This window comes from Neopelma chrysocephalum, unplaced genomic scaffold (genome assembly GCF_003984885.1).
Source record: "Neopelma chrysocephalum unplaced genomic scaffold, ASM398488v2 Primary Assembly neopelma1_45, whole genome shotgun sequence".
Taxonomy (NCBI): Eukaryota; Metazoa; Chordata; class Aves; order Passeriformes; family Pipridae; genus Neopelma; species Neopelma chrysocephalum.
Window position 1 is genome coordinate 1,845,713 of NW_020897704.1, and position 22,334 is coordinate 1,868,046.

At 37.6% G+C, this 22,334-nt stretch overlaps 1 protein-coding gene across 22 annotated transcripts in view; it reads right to left on the reverse strand.

Moving 5' to 3' along the window:
• The window catches only part of CADPS2 (calcium dependent secretion activator 2), a 294,545-nt gene that overhangs the window by 187,242 nt on the left and 84,969 nt on the right, over positions 1-22,334 (reverse strand). For all 22 annotated transcript variants that reach the window (XM_027679163.1, XM_027679152.1, XM_027679160.1 and 19 more), the window contains exon 3: positions 9,214-9,546. In XM_027679163.1, the coding sequence (XP_027534964.1) occupies positions 9,214-9,546 (333 nt within the window). The remainder of the gene's footprint in view (positions 1-9,213; positions 9,547-22,334) is intronic.

The following is a 22,334-nucleotide window of genomic DNA, read 5'->3' on the forward strand; positions in this document are numbered from 1 at the left end:
AAATGATGAACACCTAATCACAGACAGCCTCAGCACTGACACCAGACTGAATCTGAGCAACTATTTTCGAGGCTCGTAATTTAAAGTATGGGAATAAATGAAAGGCCAGGGAGCATCTCCCTGCATGATGGGATTATTCTATTGAAAATCAATCCTCTCTTAGGGTGAGAGGGTATCTGGGGTAGACAGCCTGGAAGCTTAGAGATTGAGAGATTAGATCCTAGAGATTAGGGCAGCCTCAGCAGAGGAGACCGCTGAAAAGGTGACTTGAGAGTTCTCTCATTTTTAGGACAGCCACAAAAATACCTGCCCAGAGGATGAAAAAAAATACACACAAATTATAGCTTATTCAAAGAGAGCTGCAGATTTCTCAGCCATTTTACATAAATAATTACTCTGGCATGGGACAGTCTATCCTCTATTATGGTTGATATTAATATTTAAAATATCACAGAATCACAGAGTAGTTAGGCTTGGAAGGGACTTCTGGAGATCTTGTTGTCCAACACCCCTGCCAAGGCAGTGTTATATTAAACCTAGAGCGTCCAGGTGGAACCTCCCTGGACAGCCTATTCCAAGGCTCTGCCATCCTCAATATGAAAGTGGTCTTCTTCACATCGAGGCGGAACTTCTTGTGGTTTAATAATGGCCAGTCTTCGCGAACAAAGATTTTGGGAAAGGTCTTTTACCTTTCCAGCCTGCACAATGGATTTTTTAGGTGAGACACAGCATGCGCTGAACTGAGCCCACCCTTTAATCCTAAGGTTCATCTGCCGGGGCCAAGCAAGCTTGGACAATGGCAGTGAGGTCCTCAGGACGTAGGTTTGTTCAGAGTGACCTTCTCATAGATGGATGGCCTCACAGGGCTAACGGGCTCCATCTGCCCGGGGGACTGGGATTCGAACCTGGGTAGCAGCAGTGAGAGTCCTGCATGCTAACCACTAGGCCACCAGGGGTCCCATTCTTGTGGTTTAGTTTATGGCCAAAACATATATCTGTCATATATATATATAGAGAGAGAGAGAGAGAGACATAAAGAGATAGCTCATTTCCACATTTACCTGCATCTTTGTCTCTGGAGCGACTGGGGTGCAGGAACCCATAAGGACCTTGTCCTGGCAGCCAACTGCAAAGAAACTTCCTTTCATGAAGGAAGAGCTAAGAGGGTTCTCCCTTAAAAATTTCAAAAATGGGGGGAAAAAGCAGCTAAGCTTTAGAACAAGAAACCCAGTACCAGTGAGCAAGAGGGATACAGAAACAAAGGGTCATTCTTTTCCTGTGGCTTTGTTCACAGGACCAGCCTCACACTGGCTGCTGAAGACATCTCAGGATGAAAAATGCTGCAGAGGAACAAGTGATTGTTATAAGCAAAACTGCTTTACTTTGAATTGATGAAGAGGAAATATAGAATACTACCATGTCTTAAGAAGAACAGATGACAAATTCATGCTAAGAGTCATTAACTTATTCAGCTTGCTCACAGGCATTCATTCAAATGCACATATAAGCTAGTAATAAGACACATTAATAAACTTAATCATCAGTCTGGAAATGTGGCTGTAAAAATTATTTGGTTTGTATTCATCTACCTGAAGACACAGAATCTCTCCTTAAAAAAAAAGGAATTAAAAAAATTTAATAATACAACAGCCTTTGGCAGAAAAGTTTTACTTTTATTGCTTAATAACAAAGTAGACAAATTTTATCTTCAGCTGGTAATATTAAACATGATGAGTCAAATGCACTGGTGCTTATAATATAAGTGAAAGTTAAATGCCGGATATATTTGGCTTTGAGTGTTCAGGCAGCTTAACTCCCTTGGATCTAGAACTGAAAAGAATGTCAAAACACCATTAATTACTTCATTAAAGCTCCAAAAGAGTATTTAGGGAAAGAAATACAGAGAAGATAAAAAATAGATGAAGCTTAAAAGGACCTCCTTTAACAAAGCCTGAAACAACTTCCTTATTTCTTTGTGCTACAACAGCCATTCTGCTGCTGTTCCTGCACTCGCTGAATGCCAAAGACAGCCTCAGAAAACAAAACAGGTTGAAAGAACAATCTGCAGCCAAAATCCTAATGTCTATGATTCCCATCCTCAGGGGAGGTGTAAGACAGAGCAGGGGAGATGGGCAATTCTCAGCTTCTCTCTGCTGATTCCTAGTCAGGCCTGGCTTACCTCTTCTGACAAGAAAGGTGATCCACAGGAGAATAAGCCTATGAGGACGCTAACTTAGTCAATGCAAGTAAATGCACTAGTCTATGAGTGCTGATAATCTCACAGTCTACTAAAGACCCTACATGTCCAATTCTTTCACACAGTTGCAAAACAAAGCACAAAATCAGAAGCCACAAATGCACAAAGAGATCTATGATAGAAAAAAATCCACATGTAAGATTAGCTCAGTTGGTTAGAGCATGGTGCTAACAACAGTGAGGTTGTGGGTTTGATCCCTGTATGGGCCATAAGCTTAAGAGCTGGACTTGATGATACTTTTGGGTCCCTTCTAATTTCAGATATTCTGAGTAATTCTGTAAATTTTCTTCACAGTTTTCTCTTAACAGTTATACTGAACAAATAAAGCTTTGAATATTTTCATGGTTTTCAGATGACCCATTTGTTTTCCTTTTAAAGGTAGATGTCAAAGTCAATTTTCCTCACCCAGTAGCCAAATAAGAAGGATGCTGCAATACCTCAAGTACTGAAAATGCATTAATTTTGCCAATACACCATTTCTCCCTGGTATTTCCTCAGTATTCCTTTACCTATAAAAGAACCACTTCAAAGTATTTCATTATACAGCTTGCAAAGCTTTTAAACATTGTTTAGAGTCAGATATTTAAACATGGTAAAAAGGTAACTTGCTTTTCTGAGGATGTTTTAATATTCTTTCCATCACTTTTCTATCATCTGAGTAAATGAGAACAAATCAACACCCTTTGGGGCAATCAGAGACTTTTTTCCAAAGTACACTCTGCCATTATATAAAAAACATTTGTTTACAGGATAAAACTCTCTCCCCCTAGGCTATTTAAATACCATTAGTGCATGCTAACAGAACTGAAGCACTTCAAGTTACAAGACCTTCTTTTTCATCAGAACTCATGTTATTAAGCTGAAAATCCAAACTGGCTTGACAAACACTGTTCATCTTAGCTCTGGATATCTCACAATCTCATTACAGAAGTAATCTTAGGGGGAATATTTGTAAGGTTGCAGCACTATTTCCCAAAGCACTGAAACTTTTGTCTTGAGCACGACCTACTTAAACCTCTCGAATGGAGGTAAAAGACCAATGAAGCACCTCAGGAAAAAAAAAAAGATAATCATTGAAATAACAAGATAACCATTGAAATAACTTCATATTAAACTCCTATGTGCCTGTAATCAAGAGTGATATCTCCTAAAAAAGAGACAACATCTCAAATCCTATAAGAAATGACAACTTATTTCTCCATTGAAATATTAGGTTTGAATCAGTCTGCTCTCTCTGAAGAACAGGCAGTGGTAGATCTTTTGTCCCCTTGAAGAACAGGGTAAAATCAATCAGAAAGCAGATTTTTTTTGAGGGAGGAGGGCATGGAAGAAGATATATTCAGGTATTCCCAGGTACTAGAAACCAAAAGTAGATGTATGAACAAGCCTGAACTGTGGACATTTGAATGTTTCTGCTATAAAAGGCATGAAACACTTTTCAGGATGACAGACATAGAACAATTTTAAAGGACTAACCTGTCTGTAAGGAAGGACATCATTATTGCCCCATGACAATGTGCAGAAACTTTCTAGACTCACATTTATCATATAAAAACACAGTCAGCACCTGAATACTGACTATAACTCTACAGTCTCCCATAGTCCTACAAAATCATTGCTTTTCTTCTCCCCAGAGATTTCCCATACCACTGCAGTCCTTTCTGCCCACTGAGAGCCCAGACAGCTTCTCCCCTCACTCCTGCCCTGCCTGCAGTGTCTGCAAAACTGGCTTTTATCTAGAGAGTAAAAACCTCCCCTGCACTGGGGGTGTGCGTCATCTGCCATCTAGCAGTAAAATCTTAGCAAGTAAGGCCTGAAAGTAGCAGATCTCCTGTATAAAGCATGTGATCAGCACAAGGGTTTGGTTTTTGTTTTTTTGGTTGTTTTTTTTTCATTTTTATCTAAAAAAAAAGGCAATGGGAATATCTCGAGCCAGGTACATCAGTGGATGTCTTAGCTAAAACCTGACGCTACCTTTAAAACACAACAATGGACCTTACCAACATTTTTCACAGGTTATTTTGTTGTATAAGGTATAATTTTTTTTGTGAAATAAGTAATGACAGTCATTGGTGACCATTGGAAATATACTGGCTTAACTGAAGCCCTGGTCCCATTATAACATCTCAAGGAGTAAGTATCTTTTCTTGTGACTAAAAAAGACTCAGATATACATACAGCATAGAAGTACATGTTCTTGAATATAGAGACCAAATCATTTTTCTTCCTGCGCCATGCTTCAACTTAATTAATGAATCTGCTTAAGTTTTGGTCTATATACTAAAAGGAAATCTTAGTACTTGTTTAATTACTCAAGAAAAAGATTATCAACACTACACTGAAACCTTCTGTACAAAGAAGTTATTATTCTTTGTGCTTCATAAACTCACATTTGTCCCTATAACTTTTACAGAGTATGAAAGTTTCTAAGGAAAATATCCAGAAGTATGGTAAGTCTGTGATCTGTGAAATAATTGCACTACTTTTCATTATTTTACCAAGGAAAGTATCAGAACTAAAACCACAAAAGTCATGAAGGTCTTGTTGCAAATTAAATTGCCCTTAATTTGACTTTTTTCCAAAACTGCACAATTAACTGGACTTCAGTAAAGTCCTGGGTGAAAGACTCCAATTGTATTGAGCACCATAAGCAGACTTCAGTTCAGGAGAAATTCTTCACAGAAACTATTCTCAGAATTAAAAATAAAAAAAAAATTATTACAGAAGATAAAATACAATCCATTGTTCTTAATATTAGATGCTTCTACAAAGAGTTACATCTTGCAAAAGCTAAAGATAATAAAGGATGTGAACTAGATAAAACACAAGGATTTTAAACAGGGAATTACATCCTGAAGCAAAGTACCATATAAAGATATTTTCAAAAGAATTAGTTTGTGGTTGATTCCCAAAAAGTCAACACTAGAAGACTTAGTAAATAATTCTTCTTAAAAAATGTTACATCATATTTAAAATTATTTCTTACTTGTCAAAAAAGAGAATATGACTTGCAAAACTTTTTTCATTATGAAAATCAGTATTGTTCTCTTCTCCTGCCACCCAAGAAAGGGGTTTACATTGGCCAAAAGAGTCAGCCTTATAAAGGTACTTTCAAAATAAAATAAACTCTTGTGTGGAGTTATGATTTACCTGGTACAGAAATTCTGCTACTGATGAAGTGGTGTAATAATAGTGTATGACCACACATCAGTTTGACTTTCATTTTGACTTTCTGCAAAGTTATCCTCTACATCAGTGAATAACTAAAAAAAAAAGAGAGAAGAGAAAAAAAAGATTATATCATGTTTGATGTCTGTTAATCAAAGAAATTGTAACAACAGTTTGGCTAGGCATCTCAAATGCAAGTCAAGGAGCTCATTAAGTCCCAGATAACTGGCAATCATTCCTTTATCATAAAATACAGCTCAAGGCAGCACAATGTAAATAAAAAATCAGGTGAAAGTGATTCACTTACAAAATTGAACCTTTTAATCACAAAGAGATGTGGGTGGTTGGCAGCAGTCACTGGCCTTTCTCTAAATTGATCATAGAAGAAGTCTTCAACATCCTAATGAGAACATCCTGTTAATGTTCACTGCCTAAGGACAAGCTCAGGCATTTAGTGGATGTTAAAAGATTGTGACAAAAAGTTATTCTTCAAAGAAAGATGCAAAAAATTCTCATAGCTATGTGGACTATGTTTGATAGCATCAGAGAGTTGGTCTATTACTATCACTTTATTTTTCATTAAGTTATTCTGCTGGTTGAATGAACACTGTTATCAAACAAAGGATGGAGACTGGCAACTAGTGTGGACCCACAAGAAGCCCCACTCTAAGAAAATTGTCTGATGGGCTGCTGTGAGATACCAATGGCATAAAAGCTGAAGAGAACGCTCCATTTAGAACAGGCTGGGGAACAGAGGCTGCTGAAATCTCAATAAAAAGTTTCCAAATGCAGAGAAAGTCAGAAGGATGAGGCTGGCAGACAATATTTCCCACTGTTATACACAGCACCCTTGTCTGCTTAGCAGGCCTGTAGGTGCAGGATAATTTACTCTTATCAACATTGTAAGACATTTTTCTGTATCCTATTTGCAACGGGCTAAAAGATACAAAGAAAAAGGGGAAAGAAAAAGAGTTTTCTGCACAAATTCTAACTACAGATTTGCTGACAAGGGCAGCTGTTTCTCAGCAAAATATATAGAATTTCATACATCTGATTCTCTGCTAGAAGCACAGGCTAGAAGCCAAAGTAATCAAAACCTCTATCAAAAATACAATTTTAACATCTGTTTGGACTTGGACTTATCTTGCTTCTCCCAGACACTATTGATTATCATTATCTGCAAGTCTCTAGTATTCTAAACAGCAGCAGCAAAGGGAAATTAAAGTGAACATTTTCATACAAACACGGACAGAGGCTTCTAGGGCAGAATGAATACTACTGGTTCTGACCGAGTCTATCTTCCTCTCATCTTCTATGAATACGCTGTCAATAGAAAGAAATAAGATACAGTCTAAACTAAAATATTTATTAAAATTATAATGAGAAGTAAGGGATTTTGCCGAAGGAGAAAAGACACTGCATTATCAGAGAGACTTGTTGCTGTCTGCACTGCACTTCCTGGGAAGGCTGGGTATGACTGGTGTTTTTTTCTCTGCAACAAACTTCTCTTCATACCTTTGGTTTATTATGTACTTGACTGGACCACAGGAACAGGATATGAAAAGTGTGTTTGGTGGCAACTCTTGGAGTACATAATGAAAGTTTCTGCTTTAGCAAAGTAACCTCAGCCTTGCCTCAGAAAACTAAAATCCTCAGAAAGCTAGAACCCCGAAAAAGGGTATATCCTTGAAGCCTTTCCCTCTCCATTCTTTCCAGCTTAAAATACCCAGGTGCTCATGTATATGCTCCCAAAGAAGGAAATCTCTCTTCCCATCCTCCAATACTTTTATGAACCCAGGGTAAACACTGTGTCCTTCAGAGACCTGTGGGGGAGATTTTACAACCTTCAATGCTCAAAAGCAGGAAAATCAAAAGAAGAACCTTCTCTTAATCCCATTGAGGCATCTTTGCACCTGTTAGAGTGGTCAGTCTTTCTCCCTTTTTACCTACAATGAGATTATTTTCTGTTTAATTTTCAATTAAAAAAGAAGAAAAGAAAATAGTTCCATGCTCACAGTTTTACTATGTTAGAAGACAAAAATGAGCCACTGGGATGTTTCAATCTCTCCATAAGTTATGGCCTCATCAACATTTCTACAATTAAGAACCAAAATAAAGAAGCCTTCAAGTATACAGACAGAACAACCTAGTGGACTGTATCATCAGAACCATGTCTATACTAAGGGAACAATTTTCTTTGTTTAATCGTTCAAAGCTCTACAGTCACACTTTTTTGTATTCCTCTAGCCCAATGCAGACTAACAGCAAATTTTGACCACTCACAGTGACATACAAAGCAAGATTTAGCAATTGTCAGGCAACAGAGGAGAGAGAAATCCATGCAGACTTTCTACTACACGTAACAGGTTATCCACTTCTGGGGAAAAGATTGTGAATTTTTCATGTTTTCAGGTATTGGAACAAGTTGCCCAGAAAGTTTGCACAGTCTGTCTCCATTCATAGAACTTTTGAGACCTGCCTGATAAAGCCCTCAGTAACCTAATCTGTCCTCACAGTTGACCCTGCTTTGAGCAGGAGGCTGGACTGAATGAGGTCTTATCCAAACTGAACCATCCCATGCCTCTGTGTTCTCTTGTATATAAGCCCCTCCCACAAATAAGCAGAATTATTACCACAGATTTCAGTGCTTCTTTATCTTGTTACCAACCTGCATATTCCAGAGGTTAGCTTCATGATTTACATGTATGTGAATTAACAGGCAAAATGAAAAAGAGGGGGCATATAGGAAAAATTTGATGCAGAATAGAATATTACACTTTCTCATTATGAAAGTTGGATCTGTGACCCTGAGAAGTGTTAAACACCACAGATGTTTCAATCATAGAACAGTTACATGATTTCATACCACACTAATCCATAAATGAAGTAGGCAACAAAGCCCAAGATTCCTCGTTTGTTCCTGTATTAAGATGGCCCATAAGTACAAGCCAACCTTCAGCATAATATATGGAAAACAGCTTGGTTGTAATCTGATTCACCATTTTATAGACAGTGCAGAAAGCTGTGTGAGCTCAGTTTAAATGCTACATCCATGTTGGGTGGTTGTAAGATTTGCAAAAATAGCTTAATTTTCTTCAGGTTTTTCCTCCTAAGTAACTGCTAATTTACACTTGCATCATTGTGAAGACTGGCTAATAAAATATATTTACATACCAATTACAGTACTGATTAGTGAGAGATTATACATATAAATCTAAATATGACTGTTGAATAGACTGTCTTGGCCTCAGTAATTTACGGGGAACATCACTTATCCAACAAAACAACAAAGTAAAAATGTGCAAATTAGCTTGATAGAGAATGCTTGAAATGGAGCTCATTTAGTTCTAACATGTGAACCTTCTAGACACTGGATGGCCAACAGCATCCTGAATCTCCTGTCATCTATTTATGGCATAAAATTTCTTTTAAAGGTGTATACACATGCTCAGAAATGTATGTATGTGCATATGTAATTTATATGAAGGTATGCAGGTGTATAAACCATAGAACATTCCTCAGAATCACCCAAATCACTGGAGCTGTCACACTATAAAGGTGTCAGGAGATCCTGTAGCATAAGTATCATATACTCTGGCATATCCTTTTTCCAAGTGCTCAGCAGTGACCAAACCACAGAGAGATTCCTTTCCCAGCAGTCTCATCTCCTTGGACTGTGAAGCTGTACCTAAAATTGAAGGATTCTACACGCAGGGAGGAAGCACTTGATCTGTTGGCAAGGGGGAGATATTCTGGACACAACAGAACTGAATGACACCAATACTTACTTGACAGGCATTATAAATCAACTGGTGTTCCAATTTTTTGATCCCTAGAATCTGTTGAAACATTTCATAAAGCTGTTCCTTGCTCAGAATCAGCTCTGATACAGCACTTAAGGCCATTCTATTTGGCTGTTTGCAAAAGTCCTCTTCTCCCCTGTATATGGCATCGTATTTGGCTAGCCAAGAACTTAACACTGTCTCTTTGCTTAATCCATCGATTTCCGGCAAACTTCGGACTCTCTTTTCTATGTTTTTCTTAAAAACATCTCTAAAGTCACTCGCAGAACATCCTCCACTGTGGACCATTCTTGCAACCCGATCACTCTTGAGAAATACCTTTTAAAATAAAAGCAGAGAAAAAAAAAAGAAACAGAAAAAGTTAGGCATGGACACAAATACAAAACAATCCCTTTATAAGGAATTACAAACTAGTATTTTGCTTCTATGCAAGATGGTTTTATATGAAAGAGTTACACAGGCCAAGCTTGCTATGTTTTTCACAAAGAAACAAGTGGCCATTTTGAAAAAGTAAGTTTCTGCATTGAATTAGTACTTACACTAAGTAGTTTTTTAAGTATTTATGAATAAATTTACAATAGCTAGGCTAGAATGTACTTTGAATTAACAGCAGCTAATTTAAAATTTACCTAAAATGAGAGAGAAACTCAGGGGGAAAAGAAACCTAACCCTCCAAAAAACTAGAGAAACAACTGAGGGAAGAAAGACACAAAGACACAGAACTATTTCTACTACTGTAGATACAATACTGGAGACACAATATGGGATTCTCTGCGTAAAATTCCCAAAGACGAACATAAAAATACCCACCCAAGTACTCATACTCCAAGATATGAAAAGGCAAATTACAATAACAAACCAATTAAATCAGCATCAGCATTCTGAAAGAACTCAGTGTTCAAGGATGGTTGTATTCATCTCTTCTTTTAATAAGGGCCTTGGTACGGTTGATCTGTATGTGGCCTGTACATAGCTCATTTCTAGCAGCAAGTCTCATGAAATTGTTCCTCTACAAGTTGCAACCAACAAAAAGGTGACCTGTGTAAACAACTGCGCCTTGGGCAAGAGATAAACTACATCATGCCATTGAAAGGATAACTTGGGGAGAACCACCTGGCTTCTAGCAGCAAAAGAGATGGGTCAGGGCCCTCCACCCTGCACAGTTCAGCTGCTGGGGGCTGCTTGGGTCCCACACCAACACCCCAAGCACAGCTGAAATGCAAGGAACAGAAGTGAAACCACAAAGTTGAAAGTGATTTCCTATCCGTCACCTTTCTGACTGCCGGCTCTCTTCAATCAGATGTATGAACTGGAAGTTAACTATGCATTTTCAGACAGTCATTTTAGTCACTGAGAGCTATGAAATCACAATGCACGTACACAATAGCACAGTAGAGCTCTTACTCCATTTAATATCTCATGTGAGAAGACAGTGCACCTAACAACCAACCTAAAACACTACTGTGCATCACTTACAACATACAAAACAATGGAGTAGGAAAGGATCTAAAAAGCTGAGCAGAGAGGAGTACACAGACACAAACAGATCAAGAAAAATGTATTCTAAAAGTTTCAGTGCTTGTCAATGCATGTACTGTATTTTAAAATGTAGTTATTTACAAAGTACGTCTTTCAACAGATATCCTAATTGATATTGTACAGAAGGTTGCAGATTCAGCCTAAAAGTACTTGCCCAAACAGATTATTCAAAAAAACCATCACCAATATATGCTAATCACATTATATGCTCTATCTGTACCAAGATAGATTTCCTTTTATGGAAACGTAAGTATTTAAGGTTAAATTCTTATCCATAATGGGACCTGACATGGTTACTGTCAATTAATGCTTATATTAATTTCCTCAAACTGCTACACAAATATTGAATCTAATTTCAAAATACATAATAGTCAGAAATTCCACTCAGCAATAAAACATCAACACAAACAGGTACAAGGATATTAAGTCTTTCCTTGTTCTAACAGTCTGCAATTACAATGATTCATTCCTCCAACAGCTTCACTGGAAAGCACACAGGAAAAAAAATTCAATTGATGACTTCAAACTAATTTCAGCTACTTTCTACTGTTCATAAACAACATTTAATCTTCCATCACATTAGTCTGCACACCCAGTGAGAGAAAGAAGATGCAGAAGACAGAAAGAAATTAAGAATATTTATGGACACTTCCCCCCCAAAGTCTCATATTCATGCAAGACTACATGACCTTATGTATTGCTAATATAACTGAATCAGTCTTATTAAAAAAACCCCAAAAAAACCAACCTGCAAAATACACACTGTAAGATCATCAGAATATGGTTCACCATTCATTATCTTTTTTCATTCATATTGTTCCAAACCATTAATTCTGAATGCAAGAGCTGAGAAGCTGTTACCACTTTTCTTTATTTATGAACCATACTAATTCAAAATTTATTTCTGATTCTGAAGTTGATTTTCCAAGAGACTGCAGGAAAAATCCATTCCATTTTTTAACCACTTAACCATAGAAGAGAAACACTATTGTAACACTTGGTGTGCGTAACATTGACAAAATAATGGCATATTCAACAATGACAAAGCAACAGGTATGTGCACATACAAAACACAATCTGCATGTATCCCTGACCCTAAAATGTTCCCTTCTCTGTGTTTTGGGTCACAAACTGTATTGTTATTAAATTTTCAAAAATTATTCCAAGATAATTCTTTTGCAAGATATGGTGGATATAGAAGGAATATACTCAAAATATAAAGCCAAGGTGTGGCTAACAGACTATGAAACATGGTTGGTTATGAAAAGGAATCCATTGGACTTAAAGTTTTTATTGTACTATTTGAATAGCAATTTACCAAATTTTTTCCTGAGAGGGAAAAAAACCCAAAAAGAACAACTTTTATTTATGATAATTAAAAAGCAATAATAGCATTTTAACAAATCCACTCAATTTTCAAGACTTTGTTAGCAACAGAAAACCATAAGAGAATGGAAATTCCATTAGGAATGTACCATATGTGTCTCAAATTTAAAACACTAACATGCATTAAAAAGCTATTAAATGTCTCGTTATTCCTGTTCCTGAAAGACATATGCTACTCTTCATGTTGAATGCAAAATCCTTTGCTTCAGTTAGATTTCTTGAGATGTGTCTCCTCAGTTTCAGAGCCTTTCTGAGCCATTTTATAACTGCTTAAAAGAAAAACCAAACAAAACCTAAACAGGAGTTTATAGGAATGGTATATCTTTATGGAGAATGGTATATCTTTAAAGCAAAATACTTATTAAGTACATTCACTAAATCTCCCACTGTTCTTCCCTTTATTCCTGTATTTCGATAGTCTGATTGTTAGACTTAGTTCTAATTAAATAATCATTCAAAAACCTCCAAACCTCCAATGTTAAAATGTTATCTCAAGTCTCTGGACTTCCTCAAAGACATCGTGGAGTGACGCTTTTTGGCAGCCAGCATTTGAACTTTTAGTATCATTACTGGTTCCTTGAATCCAAGTCAACATCAACTCTATGCGTTACCCACTACTAACAAATTAACAAATAACAAAAAGGAATGCTCTGTTAACACATAAAATGCACACAGGAGAAAACAGTTCAAATACAAGTTTTGATGGACCATATATGTATGTTCACTTTGAGGAACCTTTTCAATTCGCATTATTCAGAGCCCTTCTAAATACCTTTGGACTGAACCATACCTTCAGTTTTTGATGGAAGAAGTTCTCCTCAATCAAAGATGAGAGAAGAAGTTTAAAAAAATAACAATAACAATTATTATTTGTAATCTACTGAAGCAAGGTTTAAATTCACTTTTTTCCAATCATTATACACATGCAATTTCATCAGTTGCAAATGTTAGTAAAAAAGCTAAATTCAAAATAGTCTTTAGTGCTAGATAGTTACATTAAAAGCATATTTCTGTTTAAAGATGAAAAATCATTATTTAGAAGTACCTACAACTTGAGGAAATGCTGGAAATATTAAACAAAGAGCTGGGTTTTACTTTTTCTAGAACATACCCCTTGAATAACTTTTCTATTTATTGAACATCATATCAAATTTAACTAATTATATAATCAGGCAACACAAACATGATAATCTTATTCTCTACTGTAAAGCTTAGGAAAAAAACCAAGCGAATACATTAGGGCAGAAGGACCACAAGAATGATTTCACAGTGTCTGAAAACTCCTTACTCATCTGGCCTCTGTACGCCTTCGAGTAGTGCAATAGCACCAACATCCTCCTCCTTCTTTAAGCAAAGCAGCTGGGAACTTCATTTGCCACAAGAGCCACTAGAGATTTTTATTCATTTTTGATGGTCGTTGCTGTTCCTCTAGCTTTGAGGAATCACATTTACAATTCAGACATGCCCTATGTCTTAACAATCAGTGCTCAATGCATTATCTGTCATGGAAAAGATGGCTGCAGTTCAAAATGCACACAACACCTCTGGGACAGTAAATGTCTAGACATATAGACATCATCTGAATCAGCTTATCACCTTTCTGTACAAGGATTTCAAGCTGCATTGTAGCTTTTTTTATTTACTTTTGTAAATTCTGGCATTACCGGATCCAAGCCCTTAGTACCCTATACGTTCCAGGATTCAAGCTCTTAGTACCTTGCATGTAGGTGTGTGAGGGATGCACTTGGCCCCTTAACCAAACCAGAAATAGTTTGGTACAGGCTCCAAAGGAGGTAATGGCCTGGGCCGTAGCTGGGCCAAGAACTCCTCTAGTTCCAATCTGTTCTCTGAAAACTCACAAAAGAGCAGAGTGACCCAGTGAGCATCGACGCATATGAGCTTGGAACACTGATCATGCATTTCACACATGAATAGCAGGTGGCTTTTCCAAGAGTCATTTATCAAGAAACGATGAAATCTATGGGTACAAGAAATCTCATGCATACCTTTCCTATCACATGTAATTTGACTAAAAGCCAACCACTGTGTTCCATGTATATGACAGTTCAAGTAAGTTTTTTTTGAGCTCTTCCAGCTAAACAGCCTGGCTGAACAATGGTGATCTTTGCTTGAGCTGGGATGGTTCTCAAGGTTGCTCCTTGAGGCTGAGAGACCCATTACCAAGGGCAGATCTTTGGTAAGAGATCGATATCATGCATAAGCTTTTAGCATGATAACTTTGACTTGTGCCTTGGTAGCTTTGAATCACCATTCAAATGATTGTGCCATACAGTAATAGAGTAAACCCTAACATCAAACTTTGTTAAATCACACTTTCACATCATATTAAGACCACTTTTGCTAATCACAGAATCAGCCAAGGTGAAAGGGACTCACAAGGATCATTGAGTCCAACTCCTGACCCTGCACAGGACCACCCCCAAGAATCACACAAGGAAGTTGTAGACTGCGATGAGGTCTCCCCTCAGTCTCCAGGCTGAACAGACCAAGTGGCCTCAGCTGCTCCTCATACGGCTTCCCCTCAAGGCCCTTCACCATCTTCGTTGCCCTCCTTTGGATGCTCTCTAATAGCTTAATATCTTTCTTATATTGTGGTGCCCAAAACCGCACACAATATTCAAGGTGAGGCCACACCAGTGCAGAGCAGAGCAGGACAATCCCCTCCCTCGACCGACTGGCGCTGCTTTGCCTGATGCCCCCCAGGACACGGTTGGCCCTCCTGGCTGCCAAGGCACTGTTGACTCATATTCAACTTGCTGTTGAACAGGACCCCCATGTTCCTAATAGCTTTCACAGTGCTTCTTTAAGCAATCTAAATCACCCACTCAGGATAAGGTGCAATAAAACACCACAGCCCTTACTCACAGAGAGGGCCTCTAAATAACAGGTCCAAGAGTTGTGGTAGCTTCCTGCTTCTATTGCTATGATTACTTGTATGTCATTCTGAATTAAGCATACATTCTTTTCTTCTAGACTACCAATCACAGCAGGATTCTCTGCGTTGATGCAGACCATAGGAGATGCTTCATTACCTTCACTTGGGCATTTATAAGTGATGGCATCAACTGCTCCAACTGATGTTGCATACTTTATTTACATGTAAGACTCCAAGCCCCGGGAGCTACCAGTTCACCGGCTTGGCTAGTTTTACTATAACATATAGATATAGGGTTCTTTAATACCTTTAGATAGCATCAAGAGAATAAGCCATGGGCTTGTTCCCAAGGAACTTCTTTATTAATTTAGGGGAGTAAATGAGGGAACTTGGCCGAAGTTCAAAAGGACATCACACAAAAATGTTCCACCACAATACTGACTCAGCATATACTATTAATTCACACACTTCAGTCAAGATCCAATAAATCCACAACACTTAAGGCAAAATCCAACCAATTCCACAACACTTAAATCAAGATCCAATCCCTCCAGCTCCAAACCACCATAAGTATCAAGAAAGGAGCAAAGAAAGAGAAGCAGAAGGAGCAAGAAGAGAGAAGGAGAAAGAGGGAGAGACAGATTACATAGCTACCACTGAAGCCTTGTAGAAGACCAGCTCTCACAAGTCCAACGGCAGGGCCATGAGACAAGGCAAACATATGCCTTCGGTTTTATCTGATGTGTTCTGCACTCAAGCACCTGCTGCGCTTTGTGCTACTATCGCAAATCAAGTTTATGACACAAAGAATAAATCTTTAAAAAAGGACATCAATTTTCAGGTCTAAATTGAGCTCTAAATTTTCTGAAAAAGACAACCATTCTCTTTCTACAAATTAAAAAGAATTGAAATAAGTTTCTTGTTTAAAAATTGGATGGGACATGCATCATCATGCTGTGCTAGAAGCATTACTTGAGGCAAAATGAAGCATAGGACATTTACTATGTAATATTAAAGGGCCCTTTGCTGCTACTGGGGTAGGTCCTCAAAGTCTCCCATACCACAGCTCATTAGCAACTCTTGTCACAGTCAATAGCTACCACCAACTTTACTTAAAGTCCTACCTGTTCCACAGGAATAAAAATATTGCCCATTTCAGTGATTAACATGAGCAATGTTCTCTGGGATCAGCTCACACACTCCTCAGTAGTTCTATTGTAGTCAGAAACCACACAATGCTTCACACCAAGAGCTGGGGCTAGTTTGATGAAGGCACAGAAAACTTCTGACAGTTTGGAGAACAGGTCCCACAACTACGCATTTTAAGAACAAAGGCTTATGCCTGGTAGGAAGTAACATATATTAAAACCAGCACTGTTTGCTGCTATACCTTGGAGCTGCAGAAAAAACATTGTTTCAGATATGATATTCTCACTGCACTTATGAGAGTCTGGAAAAAAAGAAAAAAATCTCCAAAAATTGTTAAGTTGATGTTTACATTAGCTCTACTAAGCACACTACAAGAACAAGATCATTTGGGGTCAAAAATAAATAGCTAATGCAGTAGCATCATACATCCAATAGCACACATTAATTATTTTTATGCTACTTGAATAAAATTACTGCATTGGCCATTGAAATAGCATTTATATTTTAAGAAGAGACTAACAGTTATCAATGCATTTTACTAACTACTTTTAATAATTTTTGGCTGCTGAACATGAGTGTAAATTGAGCTGCTTGATGAGATTTGTTCAGTATTTTGAAATCAGAAGTACCTTTCATGTTTCTAGAAAAAAAAATTAAGACTGGCTTGCAGGTCTTCTTCCTCCCTTGTTCTCTTTTATACCTAGAAATATCCTCCAGGTACTATTTTGATTTTTTTAATATAAAATTATCAGAGTTAAATGGTCTTAGTTTTTAATCTATGTAAGTTTTCAGAACAGAGTCCTCACCTGCAAAAGATACTTAAATTTTAAGAAATCACACTAATAAACTCCTATTTCTCTATTTCAGTATTTCCATCATTATCTTGTTAATCAAAGGTTACTTCTCCTAGAAGCATACTATATTGTACAGTTTTCTCCTAATTCAGGAAGGAAAAAAGATGAAATAAAAAACCCCATAAATTTCAGTTAACAGTGAGGGATTTTTTGTTTTTAAAATCTCCTTAAAGCATCGCATTACATGAAGGTGAGAAAAGGTAATAAATTTAAAGCAATAAACCATCATCATCCAAAGAGTCATAATCTTCCTTTAATACTTTTCCTTTTTTTTTTTTTTTAATATATCTACTACCCTTCCTGAGCATATTAGGCTATGATTTCTTCTTATTAAGACTAATGGTTCAGAAACAACCACAAGTTGAAATCTTTAGATGATATACTTTGCTTTCTTCGGCTCTTTGGGGCAAAACAGCTGCACAGCGGACATTTCCCACAGCTTAGCAACCAGCTATCTGTAAAAAAACCCACCAAAACTTCAACTCTTGCAAATCAAAATGTGTGCTACTGCTTCAGGCTTACATGTTTGTAAGTGTACTATACAACACTGTGCACTGGGATTTGTTTCTCTGCCACCTTTTTCAAACTGGCACAAGCAATTTCCCAAAGTCTATTCCAATTTCTTTTTCTGATGGCTACACATTTCACAGACCTATGTATTGCAATGTTCATGCCTTGGGCACAAAAGCAAGTAGAAAGACAATCACCATAAAAAATGAACAAAACAATTTCACCCAGAAACAGTGTTTTCTGCTGGATTCATTTATTAAAGTTATCCAGATGCCCTTTTGCAACAAGCATATTTATCCTCCTTTCAAGGCTGACAACAGCAACAATAGTTTTTGCACCCTAGTGAGGCATAGAAAGTTATGTATATAGATTGTTGCCTACAAGAGCATGTTTGTGGATTACTTTTGCTATACCTTCACTTGGAACAGCCACTGCGATCTTCACTTTAAAAGTGTAGTTTCCCCTTTGACCAAGCCCCAGAGTTCACTGGCTGTCTGAAGCATGTTGAGGGACTTGGTACACCATGGTGCACATGGCCTCAGGTGGTACCACCATTCTGAAGTTTCTCCAAAGATCACCGGATATACAACTCCAAAGCGGTCCAACTTCCCTCCTGAGTGACACCGCTCACACAGGCAATCAATGTTCATATGGTTTGAGATCTCTGTGGGCTGATCCACAGCTACATATTAAACACTGGCAGCCAGAAAGATGCAAATCATCTTCCCCCCCTAGTGATGATGGACAAGTACCCTCATGCTAGACCCTCCATGAGAGTAATTACAAGCAAGCAATTACCAAAATGACTTCTCATCTTCCAGTTGTCTATGCCAGGGAGAAACTAGCTGATAAATAGGTAATAAAATAGCAGAAATGATCTGCATATTTCAAAATGTTGTGATGCTTGGTTTGTTGAAACATAAGAAGCAGCCGGCTGTTAAAAAAGTCTTTGTAAGTCTGTGTCCAGTAATGGCATTGGGCAATCTGATGTGCTGCCAGGGAGAAAACACTGTTTCCTTTGCATATTGCTTTCCTCCTGTCTAGGATATTGTAAGAGTGCTGTAGACAATGCCATGAGGTCTGAAATCACACCTATATATAAACTCATCATTCCTATTTAATCATGGAAATAAATGCATAAATGTCACTGGAGATTGAGAAGTTTCTGTGCAGGCCTAGGCTTTTCTATCCATCAGCTCTCTCCTGATAAAAAAGCCATATTATCCCTGTAGATGTTTCTCAAGACCTTCAGATATAGGGGAAAGAACACACTGCACACAGTGGATCTAGAATAAATCATGAAGTTCAACAGTTGCACAGCAGAAATGGTGCTTCAGCTGTCAGCCTGCCAGAGAAAGATGACTGATGCAGACTATAAGCACAAGTGAAAGTATATTTTACACTGAGCAACACACAACCCCAAAGGTAGAGAGAAAAGTTTTGTGCTTTGAAGCACACATTTGTTTGCTTGCAAGTTAAATGCAGGGGTTGTCTTGTCACCAAGCCAGAAAATTTACCAACAACCTATTCTTATGCTATTTCCCCAATTTACTCAAGAATTGGCAATCACAGCAGATACAAAACTGCTTCAGTTTCATGGACAATTTCTTTGTCCACTGTGTAGGGCTTAACCATGCTCACTGTCCTTGGTTATATCCATCACCATCTACCTGGCAAAGAAGTAATGTGCAAAGCCTCTTTTTGCCAAAGTGCATTTTCTTGGTTAGTAAAGTGAAATTTAATGAAAGCATTAGGAGCTCATCAGCACATTGCTTCCCTAGTTTCTTTCCTCTTTATAACAGAGCTGACAGCTTGTTCCCCCTTATGCTGATCTTGCCTGACAGAACTCCTCCCTTTGGTGATGAGAATGTTGAAGAGTCTATTTTATCTAGCATAAGCCTGAAAAAGGCTGTTAATTTGAATGTGTAACACTGCATGCCTTAGAGAAATCACTGAAAAAAGGCTTACTCTCGCTTCACTATTGGTCCTGTTTATTTTCCAGCAAATTCCATAAGGAAAGTGTCCAACCCTGACTATGAGGAAAGAAGGTGAAGGATAACAAAACCAGGTAAAAATAATAAAGCAGAAAGAAGAAATTGAAGATTGAAAGAAACAGACTTCAAAAAGGAAACATTTATACACAAAAATAATAAGTAGCAAACACAGCCTTGCCAAAAGGATTAGAAAAAAACATTTACTTAGCATATTTATCTATTTTACAATCACAGACAATGATTAGTTTATGCATAACTACCTCTGTACCTGCAAACACACCAGAGAAAAACACCCAGCTGCTTAAAATCAGTAACATACATTTCCATCTGCATCGCTAAAAAACTCCTCAATTCTCTGACTTTTTGGTGTTTACTTAGTGCTGTACAAAACACAAGAAGCCCCAGCACTTTATCTCTTCTGATAGTGTTTATCTCTTAGGATACAATCTTACTAAATATAACATCCAATTTCTTGCATTAACTTTGAGAAAAAGTGAAGTAAATGGGCAAGCACAATAAGGAAGAGAAAACAGTCCTTCACTTCTCTAAATTTTCCTCCAGAGTCACTCGTGGTTCTAGTTTCTATTCCACTTGACTGAAAGTGGAAGTTATATAAGTGACAGTTTTCATCATTGGTATTGCACTGGGTTCATTTTTTCACAGATGAAAAGAATTGGCTATTTCACTTCCCTATTACCATAAATGTTCTCCTGCATTAACCATTTTCACCTAAGTATAGATTAATAGCTTTTCGTTCGAATGAGCATACAACTATATCTCTATTTTTAAACACAATACCAGGCAGTCTATAGTCAGAGCAGGTCTGCTGACATCCTTTCAGTCCCTACTGCCCACCACCACCCTAAATACTTTCATTTAAAATAAGGACATTGTTTCAGGACATTTTTTTTTAACTGATCAACACCACTTTTTCATTTTCAATTTATATATTCTGCCACTGCAGCAGAATGCTCAAAAGGCATATGAGCAAATAGGAATTGGGCTGAAGCCACTGAAATGTCATCAGACAACATTATTTTTTTCTGTCTCTGTTTTAAAACTGAAAAAGTGCCATCAAACTGACAACTTAAGCAAATTACCCGGTAGTTTCTTTCCCTGTTCTATTTGGTTTTAGTGGCTTTTTTTTGGTGGTGTGGGAAGGGCACTGTCAGGTGGGAAAACAGGTTAAAGCACTGAGTTCACTCTGTGGCCTAAGGAAACTGGAAAAGAACTGGAAAACAAAGACAACAGTAGACCCTCTTAAGCCTTGTAAGGCTTATTGATGATGTCTTATCTTTTAATATGGCATCTTCCTCCAGATGTGATGCCCAGGATTCAAAGAAAAAATACACACAGGGAAAAATGCAGCCCCTTTCCTTCTAAGAAAAAACTTCTTTTGCATCCCATGAAAGATGACACAGTTTTAGCAGTATTCTTGAGAATCAGATGTAGCGTGCAGAAGTGGCAGAGAAAAAGACCTATGAGAAAGAAACACAGCTATGTACTTCCTGTCCCAAAGCAAAAAACAAAAGGCTGTTTGCTCCTGTTATCTCCTGTATGACCCAAGGGCTGCTAGGATAGTCCACTATGATTGTTTAAAAAATAAACCCATCATTACTAAAATAAGGGAAGTAAGAAAAAATAGGCTGAACAGGAGAAAAGAACATAACAACTGCTGCAGACATCTAGAGCTGCATGACTGAAGACAAGTAAATAAAGAGACGCAAACCAGAAAATTAAAGGAGTACAACCCCTTCTAGCTGATAACTTAGCAGTTACTGAAGTCTTTACAAAGAGAAAAAGGAGCAGTCTTACTATTGTATCTCCATCTGCATTTACACACTAAGAGAAAGGAACCATTCAAGGAAGAATAAGGACAAATCACCCTACAACCCATGTTTATTTATGCTATTCATCTATTTTAGACCCCTTTCCATGTGCTGATCAAGGGCACACTCATCCAGAGGAAAACCCAGAGCTCCTAATGCTCTGAAGTACTCCCTAGAGGAACCTCTCTCCCTCCACAATAGGGGCAGAGAAGCTCACAAAGATCCATTGCCCAGACTGTCTTACAAAGCATCCCAAGGCAAGTGGTGTGAATGCTTTCCAAAAGTTCTAAAGTGTCATGACAGAAGACTTCAAATCATCTGAGGAGAAACAGGATGGAACAACACAGTCAAGTTTAATTGCAAGCTGATGTGATAGATAATACTAGCTTTGTAATGAGAACGTATTTGGTATAATAAAAATTGCCTCATTGCCTCTTCCAAAAGACTATCTACACTTCAAAGTGTTTCTGTTTAAGAGAAAGATAAAAACAATGGAATATGAGTGCAAATGCAGGCAGGGACAATGCATCATGAAAATGGGACTGCTTGGGGAAGTGTTTGTTTTGTTTGTACTTAAAATGCCTTATTATTTGTGCAGTCATTTCTCAACAGCAATACCATCTCATTACTCATTAGAATGCATTTCTTTTCCAGAAAGTGGTACAAAGGATATACAGAACTTCTAGACACCAAGTCATTGGCACGTTGGACTTAGCTGCTAACTGTAGTCTTATAAATCTTTTTATTCCAATAAAACTTTCTTAAAAAGTCAGTCTTTATCATAAATACATTCCCTCTCTCTCTCGTTATAAAGTGTAATCTTTGTGTGTCAAAAAATAACAATACATTTTCCTTGATTAATTTTTCACAAGGGTGATCAATTCGTGGCATTGGTAGAAAACTTATAATACACAAAAAAGCTTCAAAATGCATTCTGAATCTTAAATAC